At 37.9% G+C, this 26,116-nt stretch overlaps 1 protein-coding gene and 1 long non-coding RNA gene across 9 annotated transcripts in view; one reads left to right on the forward strand and one right to left on the reverse strand.

The window, feature by feature from the left end:
* LOC106509137 overlaps positions 1 to 26,116 on the reverse strand; it is a 64,015-nt gene that overhangs the window by 26,190 nt on the left and 11,709 nt on the right. The gene's annotated exons all lie outside the window — the stretch shown is intronic.
* CDKN2B (cyclin dependent kinase inhibitor 2B) overlaps positions 21,632 to 26,116 on the forward strand; it is a 104,631-nt gene continuing 100,146 nt past the window's right edge. For 2 of the 3 annotated variants that reach the window (XR_301271.3, XM_021082816.1), the window contains exon 1: positions 22,711 to 22,789. Coding sequence is in view for 1 of the 3 variants with exons in the window: in XM_021082822.1 (XP_020938481.1) it covers positions 22,694 to 22,789 (96 nt within the window). In the remaining 2 variants the exon portion in view is untranslated. Of the gene's footprint in view, positions 22,790 to 26,116 lie in introns of all 3 variants that reach the window. The other variant, XM_021082822.1, reaches the window with a different exon arrangement.

Genomic DNA, 26,116 nt, shown 5'->3' on the forward strand with positions numbered 1-26,116 from the left:
GGAACAATTGGAGCAACCAAATAAATAGAAGTTTTTGATTATAACCCTAAGTACAAAATAAATATCCATGAGTACATACTGATATATAAGAAATGAATGAATAAGTAAGTGAGTGAGTTCCCGTCGTGGCGCAGTGGTTAACGAATCTGACTAGGAACCATGAGGTTGCGGGTTCGGTCCCTGCCCTTGCTCAGTGGGTTAACGATCCAGCATTGCTGTGAGCTGTGGTGTAGGTTGCAGACGCGGCTCGGATCCCACGTTGCTGTGGCTCTGGCGTAGGCTAGTGGCTACAGCTCCGATTCAACCCCTAGCCTGGGAACCTCTATATGCCGCGGGAGCAGTCTAAGAAATAGCAAAAAAACAAAAAAACAAAACAACAACAACAAAAAAAAGTAAATAAGGAAATAGAGAAAAATCTCCCATGCAAAAGAATTCCAAATAATCTATGCTCATTACTCCACCCTCAAGGAGGGGGAGAATAACTCCCCATGTCTTTTTAGTTAATCTTTTGATATGTTTTGGGTTTTTTTAATTTCACCTTTTTGAGGTAAAACTGACATCTTAAACTGTAAGATATTTCAAGTATGCATCATAATGATTTAATATATCTATACATTGTGAAAGGATTCCTCTCACCTAGTTAATTAATACATCCACCATCTCAGGTATTTATCTTTTTCTGTTTGGGATGAGAATATTTATGTACCACTTTCTTAGCAAATTTCAGTTATACAATATAGTACTACCAACCATAGTCAAGTCACAAATTTTACATTAAAGCTTCAAATCTTACTCATCTTATAGCCGAAAGTTTGTAACCTTTTACCAATCTCTCTCTATGACCCCATCCCCCAGTCCCTGGCAACTATGTTGTTGCTGTTGTTTAAGTTTTATTGAGTGTAATTAATTTAAAAGGCTTGATAATTTCTGATCTACAGCAAAGACCAAGTCATACATATACACATATCCATTCTCTCTCATTCTTTTCCCACATAGATTATCACAGAATACTGGATATACCTCTCTGTGCTATACAGCAGGTCCCTGTTGGCCAATTGTTCCATATATCTCAGTGTGCATGTGCCCATCTCAAAACCTCAATCCATCCCTACCACCCCTGCACCTGTCCCCTTCGGTAACCATAAGTTTTTCAAAGTCTTTAAGTCTGTTTCTGTTCTGCAAATAAGTTCCTTTGTATCTTTTTTTTAGATTCCACATCTAAAATCACCTTCCACACATGTGATATCATATTATATTTGTCTTTAACTGCCTAACTTCACTTAGTATGATAATTTCTAGGACCATCCATGTTGCTGCAAATGGCATTATTTTGTTCTTTTTTATGGCTGAGTAATATTCCATTGTATATATGTACCACATCGTCTTCATCCATTCCTCTGTTGATGGACATTTAGGGTGCTTCCATGTCTTGGCTACTGTAAATAGAATGAACATTGGGGTGCATGTATCTTTCTGAATTATGGTTTTCTCTGGATAGTTGCCCAGGAGTGGTATTGCTGGATTGTATGGTAGTTCTATCTTTAGTTTTTTGGGGAACCTCCATACAATTTTCCATAGTGGTTGCATCAATGTATATTTCTACCAACAATGTAAGAGGGTTCCCTTTCCTCCACATCCTCTCCAGCATTTATTATTTGTAAATTTTTTGATGATGGCCATTCTGGATAGTGTAAGGTGGTACCTCATAGTAGTTTCAATTTGCATTACTCTAATAATTAGTGATACTGAGCAGATTTTCATGTGTTTTTTGACCATCCATATGTCTTCTATGAAGAAATGTACATTTAGATCTTCTACCCATTTCTTATTGGGTTACCTCCTGCAGCTCAACATAAAAAAAAAAAGCAACCCTGCCAACTATTTTTCTACTCTCTGCTTCTATGAGTTTGACTTTTTTTTTCCTATTCCTTAAATGTGGACTGCACATAGTGATTTATTTCCAAATAGTACAATATGGAAAGGGGGAGAAAAAGAGTAACTTTACAGTGGACAAACCTGACAGACACTACTATAGCCAGGTAATCAAGGTCCACATCAATAGTGATACATCATCTGATAGTGTGTACTGTTGATATGATGTGATGAAAATGGTACTTTATTTCTGTGGTCTTCCTCCCAAATCCCATACCTCAGTCCAGCCCTGAAAAAAACACCAGACCAATTCTAACAGAGAGGCATTCTGTAAAATAACTAATCAGTACTCCTTAAAACTGTCAAAATCAAGGAAAGTGTGACAAACTGCCACAGCTAAGAAGAATCAAAGAAACTTAACAACTAAATGTGATGTGTCATTCTGGGAGTTCCCATTGTGGCTCAGTGGTATGAAACTGACTAGTATACATGAAGATGTAGGTTCCATCCCTTGCCTCAGTCTGTGGGTTAAGCATCTGGTATTGCTGTGGCAGTGGTGTGGGCTGGCAGCTGCAGCTCAGATTCGACCCCTAGCCTGAGAACTTCCATGTGCCACTGGTGTGGCCCTAGAAAGCAAAAAAAAAAGTAATGTGTCATTCTGGATGAGACCCTGAAATGTAAAAAAGATATTAGGTAAAAACTAAAGGAAGCAAACAAAATATGGATTTTACAATATTGGTTCATTATTATAATAAATGTACAATTCTAATTTGATATTAATAATAGGAGAAACTGAGTGTGGGGGTTATGGGAACTCTTTATACTATCATCTTGATTTTTCTGTAAGCCTAAAACTGTTTCTGAAAAGTATCTATTTAAAAAAAAAATCAACAGATACCAAAAAAGGCATTTGATAAATTTAAGTATCAATCCCTTTTTACTTAAAAAATAATTTTATTTAAAATAAAAAAAGGAGTTTCCTGAACATAATATACTGGAGAAAAGTAAAATGCAGAAGCTTGAAAGAATCCACAGAAAAAAAAAATTTATGTAGATTAAATAACTTACAAGTTTCAAAATAGATTTCCCAAAGGGAAAAAAAATAAAACCTTAAAAAGACATATTCAGAATTCTAATAATCTGTCCTCAGGGCTGGCCAACTGTTTCTGGAAAGGGCCAGAGAGAAATATTTTAGGCTTTGGGAGCCCCATTGGCTCTGTTGCAGATATTCAATTCTGCCCCTGTAGCGTGACAGCACCCATAGACAGTTTGGCAAGTGAGTGAGTGTGGCCGTGTTCTGCTAAAACAGACAGTGAGCCAGATTGGGTCCATTGTTTGTCACCGGGTGATCTCTCCTAAGGAATAACGAAAGTGAAAGAAAACGCGTGAAACAAAACTGCATGTATCTTACGAGTTCAAATATGTAAAGAAGCATTTGGTATAAAAACGTTAGCAGAAACAACATTAAAATGTTCACCAGGTTTTTCTCTGGAGAGTGGAATAAGGACTTTTTCCCATCTTTATTCCACAATTGCGCTGTTTTATGTATTAAAAATAGGAAAAACCCTAAAGGCTTTTTCTTTGAATTTGTATTTGATCAGTAAACTAGAGATTCCCAGACCAGCTTAAGATTTGAAAGTAGTCTTATTTGTGTTATCTATGTACATTCAAAAAAATATTCTGGTTAATCTTCATCCAATTCTCCATAATCATGGACTTTTTGTGGACACTCAGAAATTACTTTTTTTTTTTTTTTTTTTTGCCTTTTCTAGGGCCGCTCCCACGGCATATGGAGGTTCCCAGGCTAGGGGTCCAATCGGAGCTGTAGCCACCGGCCTACGCCAGAGCCACAGCAACGCGGGATCCGAGCCGCGTCTGCAACCTACACCACAGCTCACGGCAACGCTGGATCCTTAACCCACTGAGCAAGGGCAGGGACCGAACCTGCAACCTCATGGTTCCTAGTCAGATTTGTTAACCACTGAGCCACAACGGGAACTCCAGAAATTACATTTTAAAATATTATTCATGTCTCATCAATTCAGATTATGATTCTGAATCCACTGTAATTATTCACGAAATGCTTCACTTCTTCCGGAGCTGCTGATACTTTATGGAGATCACCTAAAGCCACAATATTGGAAAATGTTGCCTGTTTTTCTAAAGCTCTTTTTAATGACTTGTGTTCTAATAACCTCTGTTTAAGTGACAAAAGAACCACTGTTGTTAGGAGGGATGTACAGTGCATTACACAAGTTTACCCTGGCAAGCCACAGGCCCTGATCTGCAATTCTGTGTCAGCACTTTTCAGTCCCACTAATATGGATACAGATGGGTGTGTGAGCTGCTCCAGGCTTCTCATGGGGCCAACAAAAACATGGAAAACAAAGGCCTTTATGAGCACAGTACTGACCACAGTCCCTACAGTATTGCTAAAAATCACATTTTTCTCTTGACTTTCCATATACAGAATACCTCTCACCTGAGAGAAATCAGATTTCATTCACAGCCAAGGATCTAAGTTTGTTGTTCTAGTGAGGGTAAGTAATTGCTCCCTTTGGGAAAGGGAAAATGAAGCTTTTTGCAGCCTTTCTCTACCAACTTGCAGAACAACTCAATAGCCCTCTGAACACACAGGATGCAAACTGTGGACAGCTAGTTAGCTAGAGCAAAGGCACACAGTTGGGCTGACATGACATAAATTTAGAAAAATGAAAAAATGAAACCATTATCTGAGACCATTCAAGCGAGAGAAAGATGTGCTTGCTCAGCTCCACCAGCACCTCCACAAGCCCTACCCTGGCCTCCACCAATGTCATCATCTCCTGTCCTTCACCCCACCCATTATTTACTCTCAGAAGGACATATGTGCTATTATAAGAGTTTGACATTATATTAGGTTTAAATTTACTTGTTTTTGTCTGCTTCTCCCACTAGAAATATGTTCTTTGTGAAGGCAGAGACCACATTTTGGGTTTCATTGTTGTGATTGTCATTGTGTCCTGTTTTCCACAGTAAATGTATGATAAATATGTGATAAATGCATAGGTGAATAGCAGACTAATTTGATATAAACATCAGATTATTAAGGATTATTGGATTACAGACCATGTGTGTTCTAGTCTAGCTGGCTCATCAACTAGTTATTCATGAGGTTCCCACTGTGACAAGGCTGTATAACACCCACCCCAAATCTCAGTTACCTACATTAGAAAGCATTTGGTTTGCTTACAAGTCTGCAAGTTTCTGGGCTGTACTAGGCTTGCTTACAGTCAGATTGGGGTCAGCTTGGCTTCATATATCTCTTCATTCTGGCACCAGCATCTCCTTGGAGTCTGCTTTCCCAGCAAACGGCAAAAGCAGAAAGAGGATGCTGCTTTCTGTGCTTCTTTCAACTTATCATTCTGTGTCTTTCACAGTCGCCCACATTATGCTCTGCCTCACACCAGCCCACACAGGGTGACTCACCATCTTGCTCTACTGTCTTTCATAGAACAGTTTCAGCCTCTAAAGAAAAACCCCTCTGGCTACTACTACCACCCTTTTGGTCTGCAGTGCATTGCCCCGAAGGTGATTTTTCATCCCAGGCACTCCAGAAACTCACATGAACTCCAAGATCTGGTATCAATGGTCTTGCCCCATATTTCCATCTCTGCTTTAGGAAATTTCCTTAATAAACTCTTCACAATGTATGATTGCTTAGACAGAATTTTCAGTCCCTTCTAACCTATCTTCCAGTTTACAACTATAAAAACAGTGTATTGTCTCAAATCAATTCTTAGACTACTTGGCACTTCCCTTATTTTAACCAAAACTTTTCTATCTATATAATCTAGCTCTTGGCAACTTCTCTAATCTCCATCTCACAGCACTCTCTCCTTTGCTCACTATCCTCCAAATCCACTTCTTTTTGTTCTTTCATTGTGCCAAGGCCTTTTATTTTTTAACATCCAGGCCATTCCACTAGGTTCTTCCAGTTCCTCAACTGTCTGCTCATCCTCAAACTGCATCCTCACTCTCCAATATCACTTTTCAGAGATGTTTTCTCTGGCCAACCCATCCAAAACAACTTCCTCCCATTCTCAGACTTATCATGCTCTTTATTTTCTTCTAGAGTCATTTGTCCATTTCTACATTTACTGATTTATTGTATGTCTCCTTTAAAAAGAGATAATATGTCTGCCTAGTTCAGTAATAGTCTCTGCTGCTCCTATAGTGCTTAATAATTAGTAACTGTCTAAAAAATATGAACTGAATGAAAAAAATAAAACTTTGGGTGCGGGCCTTCTAAAATCCTCAGAAGTTTGGACTCTAAGCAGGAAACATTAGAAACACTTTAGTTGCCTGTTAGTGTTTGTCTCCTTGGCCCCTTGTTCTGTAACCTAAATTTTTTGCCTGGGTTGAGAATATTGACACAATATTCTAAAGTCTCTTATCTTGGACATTTGACTTCACTCCAAAGTTCTGGATTTCATACTCTGTTTTCAAGAAACAGGAACCTAGAGTATCAATTGGTATTTCTGAACTTGACCTTTTGTGAGCAATGATATTTATCTTACCTGCTTTAGATAACAAACACAGAATTGACTCCAGATCTGCCAAAGTCCTCCTTGTCTGATTGAACTCCTGTCCATTTTATTTCTTAACCCTGTCTTTCTACTCTAAATCTTTCTTCTTCTCTTTCTACCCTCATGTGGCATGACCATAGGTATAAGGAAGGGGTTAATGTGACACATTTATAAAAGCCCTCCAATTTTCCCAACTCACAGTACCCTCTCTATTAAAGGCTTATGCAAAACTCCTAGTATATTTGTCTCACTGGATACAATAAACCTCTATACCAACAATTAGGATTTGTGCATTTGCCAACTCTAATGTAGATAGGAGCTACATCTGCAACATTTCAGTTTTAGGTGCTTTCAAACAATTTTTAGATACAATTGAGACCATTTATGGCATTGACAATAGGAATGCCTTGAAGACTCTTCTCTGTACACCTAATTTTACCACTTTTCTTAAAAATCTAGTGTCCGTAAAACATTTAAGAAAAACTACTGTGAGTTGCCTGGATATTTTCCAAGCTCTGGATGCCATAGTTAGTCACATGGAATGTGGAATGGGCTAGACATCTTGGAATTGTTCTTGTTAAACTGGTGTAAGCGATTGACCCAACAGCTTTAATAATCACTATTTGTTTAACGAGTTCCTGTGAAGAAAGCTATGCAGTTGTCTTGTGAAGTAGCTTCTTAAAAGGCTTTTATTTTGTCTGGATATGATAAGGATCATTACATGGTATGTCTAACTGATGACTTAGTGCTCTTTCAGTGCATAGAAACTTCTATGGGAAAAAGAATTAGACAATAAGTACCAATGACTTAATACATGCCATGTTTCCAATTCAATTTGCTTTGATAAAAATCAAATAATCTCCAGGAACACAAATATTTATCTACAGCATTGGACAGTCTGTTAAAATTGGCATTTTAGGTCCCTCCAAAACATTCATTTGTCCTTTATACGACCCACACATTGTCAGGAGGTTAATAATGTTGAAAAATTCCTGCGGTGTTCTTAGTTTCTGTGCTATCTGGCAGAGAAACATCAGAATCTTTAATTTTCTTTTCAACACAGCATGTTCTTTATTCACAATCAGTGTTCCTCTGTCTTAATCAACAAAGTGGGAACAGATTTTAAAATTAAAAGCACTATAAGTTCATAGCATTTTTCCTTTGAAGTAAAATGTTTTATAGGACTACAAAGAAACATGAAAAGAATTCATATGATCAGAAGGCTTAACAATTAAAAGCTTAATAATCTGTCCTCTGTGGAATATTCCAAAATTTTAAAGGCAAACAGGTATTATTAAAGAGTTTGGTAAAGTGATTTTTGAATGTACTACTTTTTATATTATAGAATATATTTCAAAATACGATTCAACTCTAAATATAATTATATGCCACACTTCCTACATGCAAAGATTATTCTTTCCTGTTTAGACATTGTTTCTAAGTATTAACATTTACCATGGTATCAATTACCCTGGCACCAAGGTAAAAATGTACTTGAAAAAAAGATAAGTTATCTGCTATTATAAAACCATAGCAGATAAACCCTTTTATTGAAAAGTTAAGTACATGTTAAATGATAAAATGTCATAGGACTAACTATAGAGGACACCTTCATACTTTCACAGTTATTATCTTTATACACATACCTAATGTGCTTTCAAACAAGACTTTGAAAAAGGAAAATTTATAAATTTTAAGACATAGCAATTAATATTAGTCACCAAAGTCAAGAGAATAGGTGTGTTTCACTTTCTTCAATAAGTGTCAGGTGCTTAGAAGAAAAGCACAACAGGAAGAAAATCTCTCAGATCATAACCTCAGGAAAGAAAGTTAGAACAATTCTAACCCATCAAGGAGATAGAAGCCTCTGTAAATGGAGTACTATATAGATTCCCATTAGTCTGTAGGATAAGAATGGTGTTACTAAAAAGTAAAGTAATAGAGCACCATTTTTCTCAAAGTGACTCACAGCTTAGAGATGTTTCCATTGTCATCTCTTGTCCTCAACTTCTTTCTTGGACCTTGAACCCCCTCCACCACATTTTTCTAGTTTATCCCAACCACTCTTCCTCTCCTCCCTACTACAATTTTCCCATCTCCTTTGCCTCCTTCAACTTGGTCTTGCCCAGTTTGTCCATCCTGATTAACCCAACCAACCTTGCTTACATCTAACCCTAGGCAAGCACTCCAGCTTCACTCTCACACACTGCTCCTCTACGCAAAGATATTTTGGCTTGGGTCTCTATTCGGCAGTTGTTCTATGGGTGTTTAAGAGCTTGGGTTCTGGAGTCACTCTGCCTGTGCTCAAATCCCAACTCTGCCCTAACTACTGTGAGGTAGGTAGAGTGACCCCATTAAGCCTCAAATGAGATAATGTAAGTAAAGCACTCAAAACAGTGCTCACAGAGAGTAAATACATAATACTGATTATTATTATTCTTGTTGTATTTATTATTTCACCAACACAGAGGCAATTCTCTTCAGTGCAAAGGCCAAGTATTTTGTTACTTTGTATCATCCTGTAAATACAGTGACTGCACTCTTTGAACTGAAATCTAGACAAATGATCCCACAAATCACCTGCACTTATGTGGCAAAAGAATAGAAGCATTGAAATAAGAACAGTACCAGTGGATTCAGGATGGGAAAATCACTGTGTATATAAATCTTGTGATTTGCTTTTTTAATAGATTGAGTCCTCAGATAAGAACATGCCAGGTCTACACAAGTGAAATACAGGGCCGATTTGTTTGGGGTGGGATTGTGAATTTACAGGCATGTTAAGACAAGCTGCTTTCCTTCCATCTTGGGGAACATAAATACAGACACTTGTGCAATGTATTAGATTATTGCTCTTAAAGAAAATCTTATCCTCACTTCTTACAATTTACTGTGAGGACAATATCAGGAGAAAAACCTTCCCAGTTCCAGGTGGGAGGGGCCAGCAGACAAAACAGGGGGAAAGCAGATTTACAATCATGTAAAAATGAATCTGGAGGGATATTGTTGATAGAACTGAAACCCCTGTTGACACAGAAAATGGTGCATCAGGGCTATGGTGTCTGATGTCTTCAGGAATTTTGTGAGGACTGATTTGACACGTGCTTTCAAGTGTGTTAACTGGTTGTTTTGGAAAATCCGAGCTTAACTCTTAGCATCTCATCTATTTAGTTGCACTGTCGTCAATATTTTAAATCTGTTTTTATAGTATATAAGGACCGGGACCTTTTAAAACCTTATCATTAAGGTAACACAAGGGAGAGAGACAAACAGACAGGACAGAGAGAGACAGAGAGGGGCATGTAGCTGAAGGGAACAAGAAAGCAGCTCCAACAGGGCCTGCTTGTAGTAGAATGGCCCCCTGTGTTCTCTAAAGGGAATTGCCAGATAGACACATCCCCTAGACAAGTGTAAGTACAGCAGTACATTCCAAGGTCAAATATAAGTGCTTTTTATTATCTTCTATCTTTTGTAATCCAGGCCAGTGGTGGATTATTGAAAAATGACAGCATAACAAATGTCTTTCCTTGAGTATTCATTTCTCTCAGGGCATATGAGTTACAATACCCAAGGCAGGCACTCCATGTAGCCAAGGACAGTTGTGTCTTTCAGGTAATCCAGTGGTCTTATCCTGAGGGTTGTGCCCTTTTACTGTCCTTCCCAACCTTGAATGAAACCAATACGCATGCACTCTTGGGAACAGAATGGGTACAAATGGTCTTTTGTTTTCACATTCCTAATCCTCATAATCTTCACACCCTCCTCCTGATTTAGTTTTCAAGGTGAAATATTTATATCCCTATTGTATCTTATTCTGATAGCAAAGGTTTTATTATCTCTCACATTGTGCTTTTAAATAAAATGTCCCTGCTAGGAATTCCCACTGTGGTGCAGCAGAAATGAATTCAACTAGTATCATTGAGGATGTGGGTTTGATCGCTGGCCTGGCTCAGTGGGTTGGGGATCCAACATTGCCATGAACTGTAGTGTAGGTCACAGACACAACTCAGATCCCTTGTTGTGGCTGTGGTGTAGGCCGGCTGTGGTGTAGCTCCGATTCACCCCCAGTCTGGGAACTTCCATATGCTGTGGATGCGGCCCTAAAACGCAAAAAAAATAAAATATAAAATTTCCCTACTGGTTGGTTAGTAACCAGTTAAGACTTGGTGTTGGAAGAAAAATAGCCATCCTGTACCTGGGGGAGAACCAGGGAATAAAAGATAAAAGTATATGGTTTGTTATCTACTTATCACCAAATATAGACACACCATAATTTATGGCAGTATTATACAGAGCATAAAATTAGGGCAGATATTATTGGAGCTGGGTCTAGGTACCCAGTTTTTTTATTATGCTACTTTCTTTACTTGAGTGTATGCTTGAAGTTTTCCATCGTAAAAAAGCTTTAAAAATGTATAAGAGATCAGAGGAACAATCTCAGAAAGGGGAAAAAGGGATCTGAATGATGCCCTCTGATTTCAGATTACTAGGCAGCACTCCTAGGCTTAGCAGAGCTCCTGTGTTCCTCCCTTCAACCTTGGGAGGCTCATGGGAGGAAGAGGGGTGTTTATTTTTAGTGTGAGTTACTTCAGTGAGAAAGTGCCCAATTGTTTTGTTGAGATGGTCCAAATATGCAATGCTATATATTTGATTTTTATACTAGATGGAGGCAAGGCAATGAAAAGTATGGAGGCATTGGTGTTAGACAGACTAGATTCAAATCATCCTATCTGTACAATTTAAGGGAAATTACTGTCTTTTTATGCCTTGTAAAGTGGAGTTAGTATCAGCCTCACAAAGTTATTACATGTAAAGTGCATACTGATATGTCTGGCAAATAATAGATTCTTCATGTTTATTTCCTTCCTTCCTGCCATAGTTTCAGTTGCTTATCATATAACATGTTAAAGAAACTCCAAAGGCTTTCTAGATATAACATTGAAAAATATTTTCAGTTCTCCAAAACACCAGTAAGAACGAGACATATCCAGTCACTGAACATTATTAATAGAAGGGCTATTAATAGATGAGAGACAATGTCTTTAGACAGATTTGATACCAGATTGTGTGATATAATGGGAAGGACAATGAACTCTCTGTTAAGAACCTCAATTAGCATCTCCATTCTCTCATGACGAAGCTGTTGCCTTGGAAAGAACACCTAACCATCTCCAACATTTGGAAAAGGAATTTTTCAAAAATCTTTTTTTTTTAATTTTTAATTGACATATAGTTGATTTAAAATGTTGTATTAATATCTGCTGTACAGAAAAGTGACTCAGTTATACATATATTATGTTCTTTTTCATATTCTTTTCTATTATGGTTTATCACAAGATATTGAATATATTTGCCTGTGCTATACAGTAGGATCTTATTTATCCATCTTATATATAATTGTTTGCATCTGCTAAACCCAACCTCCCAGTCCACCCTTCCCCCAACCTCCTCCTCCTTGGCAACCACAAGTCTGTTCTCTGTCTGTGAGTCTGTTTCTGTTTTGTAGATTTGTGTCATATTTTAGATTCCATATATAAGTGATACCATATGGTATTTGTCTTTCTCTTTCTGACTTACTTCGCTTAGTGTCCATCTGTGTTGCCACAAATGGCATTATTTCATTCTTTTTAATGGTTGAGTAATATTCCAGTGTGTGTATATATACACACACACAGCACATCTTATTTATCTATTCATTTGATGGTAGACATTTAGGTTGTTTCCATGTCTTGACTATTGTAAATAGTGTCAAAAAGCATTTTTAAGTTCTCCACTTTCTAAAACATAAAGAATGATGGGCATAGAGACTGACTAAAATATGTGAAATTAATAATTTGTTGTGTTACTATATTAAACCGAAATAAGTTTAGTTTTCCTCAGACGTGAAAACTTCCCTTGTTGGAGTTTGACAAAGTAAAAGCACTATACACATGTGAGGTTTCAATTCTGACTCAATAGCTTAGTCAGAAACCACTGCAAATTGTCATGTTATGTGATTACTACAGCTTTTACTATGATGAAACTAAGATCATGAATTTAGTGCTGTGCATTGAACAGCTGAAAATTAGCTAAAAACCAGCATGGAGAATAATTAAGAGTGTAGGATCTCAGGTGTCAGAGATAGCAAGCCCCTGGCCCAGCTCTGCACCTTACCATGGCCTTGGCAAGCTACTTCACATTGCAGAATCCCAGGTGCCTAGTCTCTTAGATAAGATATATCTGTATTTAAAAGTTGTTAAAGTTAAATGAGAAAAATGCAGGTTAAATGTTCCTGGCATTTAGAAAGTGCTTAAGAATCTATTTTCTTCCTGAATTTCCACTTTTAGAAATATACCAATTCTTATCAATAACATTGACTTTTCTTCTTATCAATAACATCGATTTTTCTTGGAGTTAAAATTTGAACTTATACATTTCATGTTTATGGAGTCACTCATCGGTGTGTCTCTATGTGTGCATATGAAAGATAGAGAGAGATTTACTCATTTATATGGCTTTAAAAATGGGAAAATCTTAACAAAATATCAAGAGGACAGTATTCAGTATGGCTGAGGAGTCATAGAGGCAACATGAGATTCAAGAACAAACTAAAGAGATTTGAAGATAGGTGACTCTCAGTAGGAAACTTTTCTTTCATCAAAAGCCACAGACGTCTTTAAAGCCCTTCCCAATATAGACCTGGTCACAGCCAACATGTGTGTGGACATTGGCTGAGACAATTTATTCATCCTTGAATAACAGGAACCACACCTCCGGCATATTCCATATCTAGGAGATTCAAATATAAGATCAGAAATAGCCTGAACAGGGAGTTTCCTTCGCGGCTCAGCAGTTAACAAAACTGACTAGGGTCCATTAGGATGCAGGTTCAATCCCTGGCCTCACTCAGTGGGTTAAGGAACCAGCGTTGCCATGAGCTATGGTGTAGGTCATGGGTGAGGATTGGATCCCATGTTGCTATGGCTGTGGTGTAGGCTGGTGGCTGTAGCTTCCATTCGACCCCTAGCCTGGGAACTTCCATATGCCTCCCTAAAAAGCCAAAGGAAGGAAGGAAGGAAGGAAGGAAGGAAGGAAGGAAGGAGGGAAGGAGGGAAGGCAGGGAGGAAGGGAGGGAGGGAGGAAGGAAGGAAGGAAGGAAGGAAGGAAGGAAGGAAGGAAGGAAGAAAGAAAGAAAGAAAGAAAGAAAGAAAGAAAGAAAGAAAGAAAGAAAGAAAGAAAGAAAGAAAGAAAGAAAAAGAAAAGAAAAGAAAAGAAAAAGCCTGCACAATACATGTAAGTACAGCTGAAGAGTCTGAACTTGAGATGCTACATTTGGCACAATTGCCAAAGGCAATTCTCTTAAGTGGAAAATTCAGCATTGATTCAAGAAAGTGACCCCTAAAACCTGTGACCCAGTACTGTGACTCTGACACAGATCAGCAGGCGAATCAAAACCCAGGTGACAGGAAGAAACAAACCCATGCCCAGAATAACCCAGATCAAGCATTCCCCAGACCACATTTACCACCATCCTAGTAGAGTGAAACAGAGGACACAATGTTGTTAGTGTCTAAAGCATTTTATAGTGTGTGCTGGCTTTACTATATGTCAATTAAATGTGCAAATAAATATGTTTTTCCATTATTTCAATTGAATATATCTCAAAGATGGCCTGTGGTTTTGTTAAGAACAAGCAAGCAAATTGGTGTGGTACCACACAACATTTACAGAGAAACACACCCATAACAAAAGACGGCCAGGACAGGTCTTAATCCTCTGAGGGCACCACCTCATATATATACACTACAAGTATTGATTCTGGATATTATAATTTTCAAGTCTCTCAGCACAAAACTGGATTTAGAACAGTTGTGTGAATTGGCTATCTTTATTTAGAGATTCAGTATAATCATCGGTGTTCCCAGAGCAGAACAGACACTAGAGCTGTATTGATTTACAGAGAAAAGATTTTCTTACTGTCCCCATGCCAAATTGAAAAAGTGAATTATCTACATTTATGCTCCATCTATCTCACAAGGCTTCCTCAGTGTTTAACTTCTTATGTTTTTTCTTTCCTTATGTCCTGTTTCTTTCCTTAAAAGCTATTCATCTTTTCCTTACCTCATATGAACAAGGAAATCATTTAACTGATGAAACTGGTTGCCCCAGTTTACTATTTTGTTTAAAGACAGACTTTCCCCACAACGGAATCCGTGCTAGAAAGACAGCTCCAGAGCCACCCCTACCTCCTCATCCTCAGAGTAAGAAAACCCAGACATTTATCTGGAACTGCCACTGCCCTTGACTGAGAAACATGAACTTCTGAGACAAAAGAGGAAATGCTGTAGACAATAGCAGAAGCTGCACAGTCCACAAATGCTCAACTTTTCACCACACCCATTGGTGGAATTTGTTACCAGTAAACACACTTTGCTCTCAGCGCCATTATTTATTACACATGAAAGAGAAAAATCATCTGCTTTTAAAGTCAGCTTAGCTCCAAACAGGAGCCATATGAAAAGTGAACTGTTTTCTTTCTCATTGTCTGAACTAGAAACTAGAAAGGAGAGCTCTTTGGTACCTTGAGCACAATTTCTCTCTTGAAATGCCAAGATGGACAGTAATTTCAAATCATATTATAATATAACGAGGGCAGGGAACATGATGGAAAACCCATGGAACACTGGAAATCTTAAAATTCTCTATGGAATATACGTACGAATGAAATTTTAGTGTATAATATTAACCTTCCTAAGCAACAAGAAATATTTAACATCTAATCTAGGTAAAACAATATTGAAAAGTATAGTGAAGAGTAAGGAAAAAGACCAATGTCCAGCCACACTCCACATCCTGAAGAGGTCTGTCCTGTCTTACCTTAGCCTGCCTCCCGGTTGGAAATTCGCTCAGAATCCCTGTTCCAGGATATCTCTCAACTCAGTCCAATAGCCATATATCTGCCCATTTCTCGCTCCTGTCTAATCATGAGCAGACCATTCGGTCTTCCCAGCTCTCAAATAGAGTTCACCTTCCCAGTCTGTAAGGCTCCCCTTGTTTCATGCTCTGTTGCCTGTAGATCAAACTAATGACCCTCCCTGTCACTCTGGAACCTGCTCCTTTGCCTTATGCCTCCAGTTATTCGGAAGAGAGAGTCAAACTTGACCTCCCTGCTTATTCCTTGCTTAACCTCTCTGAGCTTCAGTTTTCTCTTTTATAAAATGGGCTCAACCTATTAATTGAAATGGTTATTAGGTTTAGAAACATTTCATATAGAATATTTAAAGCAAAGTTTAAAACACATTAGATAAATAATACTCCAAAAACAATTATACTTTATTGGAAGTAAACAATGATGTATTGTGAAGCATGTGCTAACTCCAAAAACAAAAAGTTGTTCCCCTATTGCAAAATATGTAGCCAATAAAATTTATTAAAATTTTAAGTATTATATCTAATCTTTACAAATAGCCCATGAGGTAATATGATTAGCATTTTCCAAATGAGGAAACAGAAGCATGAAAGGATTAAAAAATTCACCCAAGGCTAACCATTTGTCTTGTCTTAACCCTTTTCTGAACCCAGTTCTCTCTGAGCCCATGCTCTTATTTCACCATACTCTTTCCCTTAGACTGAGACAGTTGCCTTTGTTTCAGTACTAGAGAAATAGACAAAAGCCTTCTGCTATCAAAAGCCAGCCCAGTTTAGCTTGAACTGCCCTAAAGATTGTTTTCTTAGTTCAACCTCTCAGTGAATCAACAATCCTTTCCCTCCACCCTTGTTAAAATCATGATGAGGTCAAAATTGATCTTTTGGATCCTCCTACCTCCCTTTCCCTACCCAACATCCTCAGTGGACCTAGGAAGAAAACTAAATGCCCTCAAAGTCCCCCCGAAACACAAAAATGACCCCCAAATCATCCTCTCCTCTAAAAGTATCCCCCTTCTTCCCTCATTAAAGTTCTGATAAACTCAGCCTCTCACTACTCTAACTGCTGCAAGAAAGGGGGTCAATTTAATGAAACTAATTCATCCCTAAGAATTATTTGATAAAAAGGTCCCAAGCATACTTACATTACTTAAAAACAAAAACATTTAGCATTGAAAGACTAATAATTAGTCGTGTCCAAAAATAAATATTTTTTGTTTTGTTTAGTTTTGAAACAAAAGAGGTCTGACAGACCTCTTTGAAAGACAGATTTGATACAGAATATCATTCTTCTAGGCTCAGTACTTAAGCTTCAAATAAAAAGCTATGACTTCCTTCATATTCTGGTTTGATCACTGTTTTCACTACTTCCCAGAACTCATAACTTCCTTCCCCACCCAAGTATACCTGTAGAACAAGAATCAAAAATTTTGTTTGCCACTTCTGAAAGAAGATCAGATCTTGTTCTCAACCATACCTTAATTAATACATTCATCCACTGTGTATTTTATATTTTAAAATTGTTTTTAGTGTTTTGAAAAGAATATAAGGACACAATAAAAAATTAAGCACACAGGATAGTATATAGTAAAAAGTTGTTTTCTCACCTGTAATAGGTGAGAAAATTTTATTTTATCCCCCCAATGTAACTGCCATCACATTTTGTCATGCACTACTTATCATGTATATGATGCAATTTTTTCTAAATTGAGAAATATGAACAGTTTTTTTGCTTGGCTTTTTCCTTTGACAGTATATGTTTTGTAGATCTGTATACATAAGCTATTTTATTTTTTCAGTTACTGTATCTTATCCTGTTCTTCAAATATACCATACTTTATTGATCAGTTTCCCTATTGGTAGACATTTGGTTTGCTCTTACTATTTTTTTTTTGTTACAAACAATAGCACAAGGAACATAATTTGCATATATGTTTGTATATATTTGTGAACATATCATAGAACACAAGTTTAATTATCAAATCATAATTACTGAGTAGACTAGTAAGTGCATTTTGAATTTTTATATTTTCAACTTACTTTCCCAAAGTTTTCCCAATGTATACTTCCTCCAATGAGTGTATAAATGTGACTGTTTTTTCATACCTTCACCAACACAGTATTTACCATAGATTTTCCTTACCTTTGGATGTGGAACTCTTGGTCATGTATTCAGTGCAAGGAGCAACAGCAGAGTAGTAACCATAAATTAGGAATCAAGTGGTACCATAAAAAGTATACCAAACAAGTTGGAATATAAAGTGGGTCTCATCTGTTCTCATTTTATAAACATTTTAGTAATTAGACGTTTAGATAATATTCTTCAAAATAGGATTATCATTTCTCTCAAGCTAAGGTCATTCTCTCAAACTAAGGATACTACCAGTATCTCAAATATCTTTGTAAACCTCCATGGTCAGGACCACATTATTATTTTTTTTTACCTCTTCAGTGGTAACACTTAGTCTTTCATGATGAATTTGATTTTTCTAATCGTTAGAGGCATTCACAGCCAGTCCTCTGGGAAATAAAATTTTGGATCAAGCAAGATAAAACATGTTTTTTTGGTTAAAAATAAAGTGTACCTTTAAAATGTGTGTGTGTGTGTGTGTGTGTGTGTGTGTGTGTGTGTGTGGAGAGAGAGAGAGAGAGAAACTGAGTCCAAAGGATGTTTCCAGTGAAGAGTTTAAGTATGTTTTATTCTAATATATAAAATTTTGCCAAGGTCACAGCTCTAAAGGACATTTTGCATTTGGATGTAGACATTATGGTATGTTTGCTTTAAAAGATTATTTTATAGCTACGACCCATAAAGTTGGTGATTGTAAAACACCTCTCCATTGGAGGCAGACCACAGTTGTTGTGTAAATAATGGTGTCATGTTCAACCTCAGCTAAGAGCACTTCTGGCCCTAACACTACTAAACTCCACTGCACCCAAGTAGCCTGGACCCCTTCTCTTAGCACATAACAAATATGACTTATAGCTTACATAGAAAAGTAAAAGGGGAAATTATTCTTTTATTTCAAAAGAATAAGTACCGTTAAAAGAAGTTACTAAAAATATAGCTTTAAAGATAGAAATAACCACAATATTGGCATGTGGACATTTTTGTGTGTTATAAAGGACTTTAAAATTAATGAGAGAGAAAAAAAATTAAAGAGACTACACTCTATCTTAATTCCATTTCTGCTACTTGCCAGGATGACCACACCCTGGCTGCTGTTTCTAACAGCCCTGCTTTGTCGCAATTCAGTTCCAACTGACTTAACTGCCCCCTTTGTCACTTTGTAGTTATACTCTCCAAATCTGCTATTTGCTGTTTTATAAGCTCCTAATCTCCTAAAACATAGTATTCTATACCTACTACCGCCACATTTTGCCTACTCATTCCCTTCTTTTTTTAAATTTTTTGTTAAAGTATAGTTGATTTACAATGTTCCTTCAACTCCTTCCCTTCTTTATCCTGTAAAATGTGGAATTGTGGGGTTTTAAATTTAAAAGAAAAAAGATTAACCTTTAAATCAGAGAAGGATTTAAACCTTTGCATTTAGTCGTGATCTCAGTAAATATAATTAACCTTCGTAAGCTTCCCAAATTAAAAAAAAAAAAATTATTGTAGGTTCTAAATTATTTATGTTCATAAAAATGAAAAAATAACTATACAAGGTAAGGGTTTATGAGTTCAGTGTATTTTATATGCTTATAATACATGTATAAATTTTATAAAACTGAAACAGTCTGCAGTTTGCTTCATCTCCCTTTACAACATTACCTGTAATCCAGCCTCTGCTTATACACCAACCTACTGACCAGGAGTTACATGATTGCAAAAGTAGTCCTTTTTGTCCTTGCTGCTGTTGCACCACATTGCAGATGATTTTGGAACGTTCTTCTCCATTTTGGTTTAAAATTTTCCACCTTCCCCTTGCATACATTTGCCCTACCTCTGTCCTCTAGAACAACCTAGATATTCTAATCCCCTTGCCACATGACAGCTATAAAGTACTAAAAGTCAGCCTTCATATCTCACTCTTTTCTTCTCCAACTTAAGCAGGATTTTTCAAAATTTCTTATTCATTTCTCATCTGACATTATTTCTTGGTCATCCTAGCAATAGCACATGCCGACTCTCTAGCTTCTCCCACCTCTTGAGGTTTCTCTTTGTCTCATCTCTAACCTGAAACCCTTACCTCCTCAGTGCAAAATCATTTCTCTTCCCCAACTTCTACTAGACTTTACTTCCTTTTCATTTCTCTCCTCAACTAGACCACAGAAGATATGTCTTATAATTCTTTTGGAACAAACCTCCTATCCACTCTTCACCTCTGTCATCATCAGCCTCATAGAAGAGTTCTCAAAGTTATCTTTAAATTGGTTTGGTTGATGTTAGCAGCTATTTCCTTGTTTTATGTAACCAGTACATTTTGTGTGCATTGTTTTCATCTTTAAAACATTCTCAAGAGCTAACTAATAAATAAGAATGTGTTATGGGGTGCAAAAAGAAAGAATAAAACATAAAAGAGAACTGTATTCATCATCTAAGCCCATTTTTATTTTTAAAGGTGTATGTGTATAACGTAGTTGTCAAAATGGTTACTCTGGAGTCAGACTGCTAAGGTTCAGATCCCAGCCTCTTAGTAGCTGTGGGATCTTTCTGTGCTTCTGCTTCATCATTTCTAAGATGGGGATAATATTCACCACCTCATAAGGTTGTTATGAAGATTGCCAGTTACCAGAGTTACTGGTTATACATGTAATGTGTCTAGATCAATAGTTGGCACTAAGCAAGCACTATGTTTGCTGCTATGAGGATGAGGGTGATATATGTGCTTGGGAAAATCACTTTTTGTCTTTCTTGATCTCCATTTCCTAACCTGTAAAATGAGAAGGAAAAGTAATTAGTGGTGACAATAATAATACCACTACAAAATCCTGGAGCCCTCAACATTTTACAAAGCACTTCCATATTCAGTAGTTCATTAGGAAACACTTGTTAGCATCTCCCAGGCTCTCCAGCTGATTTGCTGAAACAGCTGCCCAATGTGCTGCAAAACACAAATACTGACTCTGGCCCCTGACCTCTATTTAGCAGAAAGTTTCAAAGTTCTCAAATAGCTTATGCTTCCTTCAGGGCCTGACATGCTATATGCAAAAAAAAAAAAAAAATAGGCCTGTAAAAACTAGTCTCCCAAGTGTCACTAAGAGACTGGGGAAAAGAGACAGGGAAAGAATAAAGCAAAGACATTCATTTTGTTGAGCACCTATGATATAGATCACTATAGTGTCAATCTCACTGAGTCCTCACTACCACTTAAGGGGAAGGTTTTACTGCCCATATTTCTGAAATAATTTCCTCATAGAGTTCAATACAGTGCCAAGGTCATATAGCTAACTTTCAACCGGGATTTGAATGAACTGACTGAGCCCAAAGCTTGAGCTCATGCTTAAGTTCATGCTGCCTCACAAAGATTTACAATCTGCTGGAATTGGGATGTTGGTTATCATTTTAACTTCTCTCTAAATCTCAAGCCCCCTTAAGAGCTCTGCTCCACAAAGGTCCAAAGAACATGGTGAGGTGAGGTAAGGGAATTTTTTTTTTTATTATTAACAACTAGTCTGCAGATAGCTCTATCTTTTAATCCTGACTGATCCAGTCTGGCACCTGTCATGAAAGCTTCCATGGACAAATGACACCGTATTTTGAAGGCACGCTGAGATAGCTGTACCTCAAAAAACTACCTGAAAAGTGACCAAGACAGCTATGAGCAATGATATTTCCTTCATATTTACAGTAGAACAGAGAACAAACTCTTCTGAGGAATGATCATTGTATAATAAATATTGCCAGTGAATAAGCTCCTGACATTTTTTTGTCCTTGTTCTTCCTCATTTATTTCCCAGCAACACACTTCTTTGTTCCCATGATTTGTTGATGGTGATAGCCTGAGGGCACATGAGGGTGAAGTCAGCATAACATAGATTGCCGAAAAGTATTGAGTCATTAGCAGGGACTTAGCCTGTTCAAAGGAAGTAGCGTTAAAATGAGGGAGCAGTGATGCCAGTCTTGAAAGCCACAGAGACTTCATTATGTTTGGCAAACTTGATTAAATTAAAATATGTGGCCTTGAATAAACAAAATCACATGTTAAGATACATCTGCATTATCTTTTTTGCCATTTTAACAAACAATGTCTAGTTGCCAGGCAAGGTATACTATATATTTCACACTTAGACTTCACAAAAATCCTATGAGTAGGCACAGTTATTATACCCATATTTAATGAGGAAACTGAGGCACAGAAATGTTATGTAACTTTCCCATTGTCAGAGAGTGAAACAATAGTAGCCTGAGGATTCATACTCCAGCAGCCTGCTTGTACCACCCACGCTTTCTCAAAGCAAGTTACTGATTAAGATGGTTAGATATACCCATAAACAGGAACTGTTTAGGTTAATGGTTTTCATGAGATTTCTCAATCTACTTAATTCACTACTTAGTAAGCAGCTGGTGTGAAGAAAATGAACACAACAATATGTATGTGCTAAGAAAGCCAAAGCCACCATGACCACATGAATTTCCTCAGTGGGATCACTTACCTGTTGGATCACAGACCACACTTGACCTGGAATTACACTGACAATTTTGGTATGGTTGGAGCTACCCCTGTGGTAAAGATACTTAAGGGATTACATTATACTCTTAATTTTACTTTTCCTCTAAGTCTCTGGCAATGAGATACATAGCTACTAGAAAGGAAAGGTGAGGAGGAAACTGTCAGCTGATAGAGCAGCTCATCACTGATTTGTTTTAGAGCCTAGAGTGCACTCACCTCAGCCCCTCCTCCTTTTTCCTCCACAAAGGTCCCTCTCCTTCCAGAAAATTCCTCCTCCCCAAGCCAAGGACTGATAAGGAATGAGGCCAGAACAGCTGGTGCCTTGTTGTCTCAAGTGGATTTTTGACATGGTTAAGATTTTTCAGCCTGGGTAACACTCATTGAGCTTATTATGCCCCTCATAACAATAAGCCTCTTTAGGTACCTTCTCCCTGTTAAGAGGAGTGGGGTAGGGTGAGGTGGGGAACATATAATAAGAATCAGGTTCTCTCTCTCTCTGTCTCTATTTCTCTCTATCTATCCCCTCTCCCATCTTCAAGTTTAATGTGGCTCAACCTATGTTAGACAGGGCATGACTCCATTCCAGGAGCTAAATGAAGGAAGCCATGTGGTACAACTAAAAGGCAAAGAGAAAAGAACAGCTTATGATGGGGGAGCTAAGAGACCCCACCCCGGGCAACACTCCTCTGTGTTATAAACATCTATCTGCCAAGGAGCCATGATGAATGGAAGATGGAGTCAGAAGGTCCAGATCCAAGTGCTGCTCACTTCATGGTCCTGGGAAAGCTCCTTCTCCTGTTGGGACCCCAGTTGTCTCCCTCTTATAAGGTAAAGGGTCAGAGGGTTGGAGCAACTGATGAGATCTCATAAAGACAAATTCGTACTAAGTCACTCTAGGGTCCTGGGTCGAATGCTGCTTGTGAGTTGATGTTTCAGTCTGCCCTTGCCTCTTACTCTAACCAGGGGCTTGTCCTTGATCCTTGAACCTCTTGCCAAGCCCAGTAGAGGTAAACCTCTGATATTACCTTGGGTGTGACCCCAGGCAGGCTTATTAACAAACAACACTTCCTGTTTCTCCCACAGTGAGAAAGGAGGGGGGAGGCAAGGTCTGAAGAGAGCAGCAGGGGCCACACAGAGCACAGCCCTCGGCAGGGACAGTAAAAGCTCACTCAAGCTGAGTCAGTCCCTGTTTTTTCCTGTAAAATGATTCACATGCTGAGGCAACTGGGCTTGAGAAGTACTAACTCTACTCTGCCTTTCATGAGCTTCCAAATGAGTTGGTGATTTTTGTTTTTGTTTTTCCTATTTGACTTCTCTTTCCTTGGGAACATGATTGCAGTGTTTTCCATGTCAGGTTAAAACCCCTCCCCCTCCCCCATTTAATACCCTGAGGAAGAGGGTGATCAAATCAAAGAAACGCTGTGCTGATACTCTTGATTTTGAATCTATTTACATGGCTGTTTTAAATGTTATTCAGATTTCTTCAACTTCCTTGTGATTTTGACTCAAGTAGGTTAAAATATAAATAAACAAAATTTCCTAACGTATTATATACCATGTTATATAAGAAGTCTGACCTCTTTAGAGATCAAGCTCTAGGTGTGTGAATTTTCCATGTATCTTAAAAGGTTTTTAACTGTAAACATCCTAGACTTTTTTCAATTATTTTGAATGGGAATTCCTTTGGGGATGTACATAACATTTTTCTTCATAATAAAACTCAACCTTTCCTTCATTATTTATAGTCATTCTTAGATCTTGTAAACACTGCTAGCTACCACTTTGTCCTCTTCTTGTGTTGAAGTGAGGTCAGTTTTAGTTGAGGCCCATGTTCTTCCATGTTATGCTTAATCTTCATGCATATCCATAGCCATAATATCCTTTTTAGCCAAGTAACTCAGAAACAGATGGTTTTATTATCTGGATAATCTGGGTAGTGATGACATTCCCCTGCTAAGACCCTCCAGTAAATTCTCACTGTAGTTAGAATATTAGCTAAAGTCCTTTCGATGACCAACAGAGCCCCATGTGGCTAAGCCCCTGCTTTTCTCACCAGCCAATATCCCCTTCATCCACTGTGATCCACACACAGGCTTCTTCTCTATTCCTCCCAAGGCCCAAATTGTCTCTTATTCTTTGCACTTGCCATTGCTACTTCCTGAAAGATTCGTCCCTAATTTTCATCTGACTGCCTCCTCCTCCTTATTTAGATCTAAGATCAAATATCACTTCCTCAGAGAAGCCATAATTGTCTCCTACACCAAGGAGGCTAGAACCATTTCCTGCTTTATTTTCATCCCATCAGTTAAAGTTATTGGATGCTTTAATTTATTTTTACTATTTATTAGTTGGTATCAACATTCATTCTCTTTCAGGTTTGTTATGCTCCATGAGAGAAAGGCATTTACTTGTTTTGCTCACTGCTATGTCACAGTTTCCAAAACAGCTGCCAGAACATAGGAGGCACTCAATGAATACTGTTGAAGGAATAAGTCTTGGCTCATCTCCATCTATCATGGGGAGTTCTGGCTGCCTTTGTCTTATTGCACATTGAGTAATCAGGACTGAATTATCAGTTACAGTGGTATTCTCAGATGACTGTTCAAACAATAAAAAGCTGGTAATGTCCAATGCCATTTGATCCAATTTTGAAAAGAGACAAAAAGAGCTAAGAGAATGTTAAGGACACACTCTAATTTCTTGGGTAGATCTTTCCAAACTTTTCCAGCAAGATATAACTAATAACCTGGAAGAGTGAATAATAATACTTAGAGGAAGATCTAATCAAGAGTATGAAGTGCCCCCCAAAGACCGTATATCTTTGAAGTCTCACAATTTCTTTTTTAAATCCAGATGACTTTTGCATTCTAATCCATTAGTATATATCTGAGTCTGATTTAATATAAATGAAATTTACTCTCAAATTGGGGGGAAAAAAAGTGCCTCCAAGATGTGTGTTGTTTACCCTGGAAAACAAACAATTATCCTCAAGTATGTATGGTCCAAGCTGAAAATCATCTGGAAATTCTCCTGGAGAAGCCCTGAAGAGAGCATAGCCCCCACTCACCTGCCCCCACCTTCGCCCCAGGGAGGAAGAGCTTTGGAGTAAATACACCTAAGTGAACCAGGAGTCCTAAGAGGTATCATGTTTTGAGAAGGAAAAAAGTCTAGAAATTCCACCTTTCTGCATCACTCTTTTTGCAAACGATTCTTTTAAATCATTGTGCAGCTACCTTTCTTATCATGTGCTTGGTGAGGTAAGAGGTACAAGTTCCCCTCACTCCTCAGGGGAGAGACCCTAAAGTGACCATATAACACAGTTTTCTCAGGACCATCCTGGTTATGATTGTGGTTCTGGCAATATTAATAGTGCTCCTTTTTCAAATGTACAGTATACAGTCACTTGAAAGGATGCCTTCCCTATTCTTCCCCTCTCTTAAAAGAACAAAAAGGAGTCATACACAGAAGCTGTAAGTCTTCTTCCAGGCCAATGTCAGGCCACAAAAGAAAAGGAGTCCTTGTGACTCAGATCAGTTGTCCATTTCATACATTAAGGGAATCTCAAAAGCATTCAGGATCCAAACGCTGGTTCATCGTAATGAAGTGTTTTGTCTGATGTATTTGTGCAGTTAGAAATCTATTATCAGGGAGTTCCTATTGTGGCTCAGTGGTAACAAACCTGACCAGTATCCATGAAGAGGCAGGTTTGATCCCTGGCCTCTCTCAGTGGGTTAAGGATCTGGCGTTACTGTGAGCTGTGGCATAGGTCACAGTAGCAGCTCAGATCCCACATTGTTGTGGCTGTGACAGAGGAGCAGTTGTAGCTCTGATTGGACCCCTAGCCTGGGAACTTCCATATGCTGCACATGCAGCCCAAAAAAAAAAAAAGAAAAAAAAGAAAAAAGAAATCTATTATCACTACTACAAGGTCACTGAGGATTAAAGGTTGAAGATCCAGGCCACAGGGCAGGTCTTACAACAGTAATATTTATAAGGAGAAGACAGAGGAAGCAACCAGGATGATAAGGGTGAATTGAATTCATTAGTAAAAGTATTTTTAAATAAAATAAAAATATGATGAATGTAAACTATCCAGCCAGAGATGCCACATGAATTTGAATAATCAGCCCCTTCAGTGACCTAGCTTTTGAGGGA

The sequence above is a fragment of the Sus scrofa genome, chromosome 1 (genome assembly GCF_000003025.6).
Source record: "Sus scrofa isolate TJ Tabasco breed Duroc chromosome 1, Sscrofa11.1, whole genome shotgun sequence".
Taxonomy (NCBI): domain Eukaryota; kingdom Metazoa; phylum Chordata; class Mammalia; order Artiodactyla; family Suidae; genus Sus; species Sus scrofa.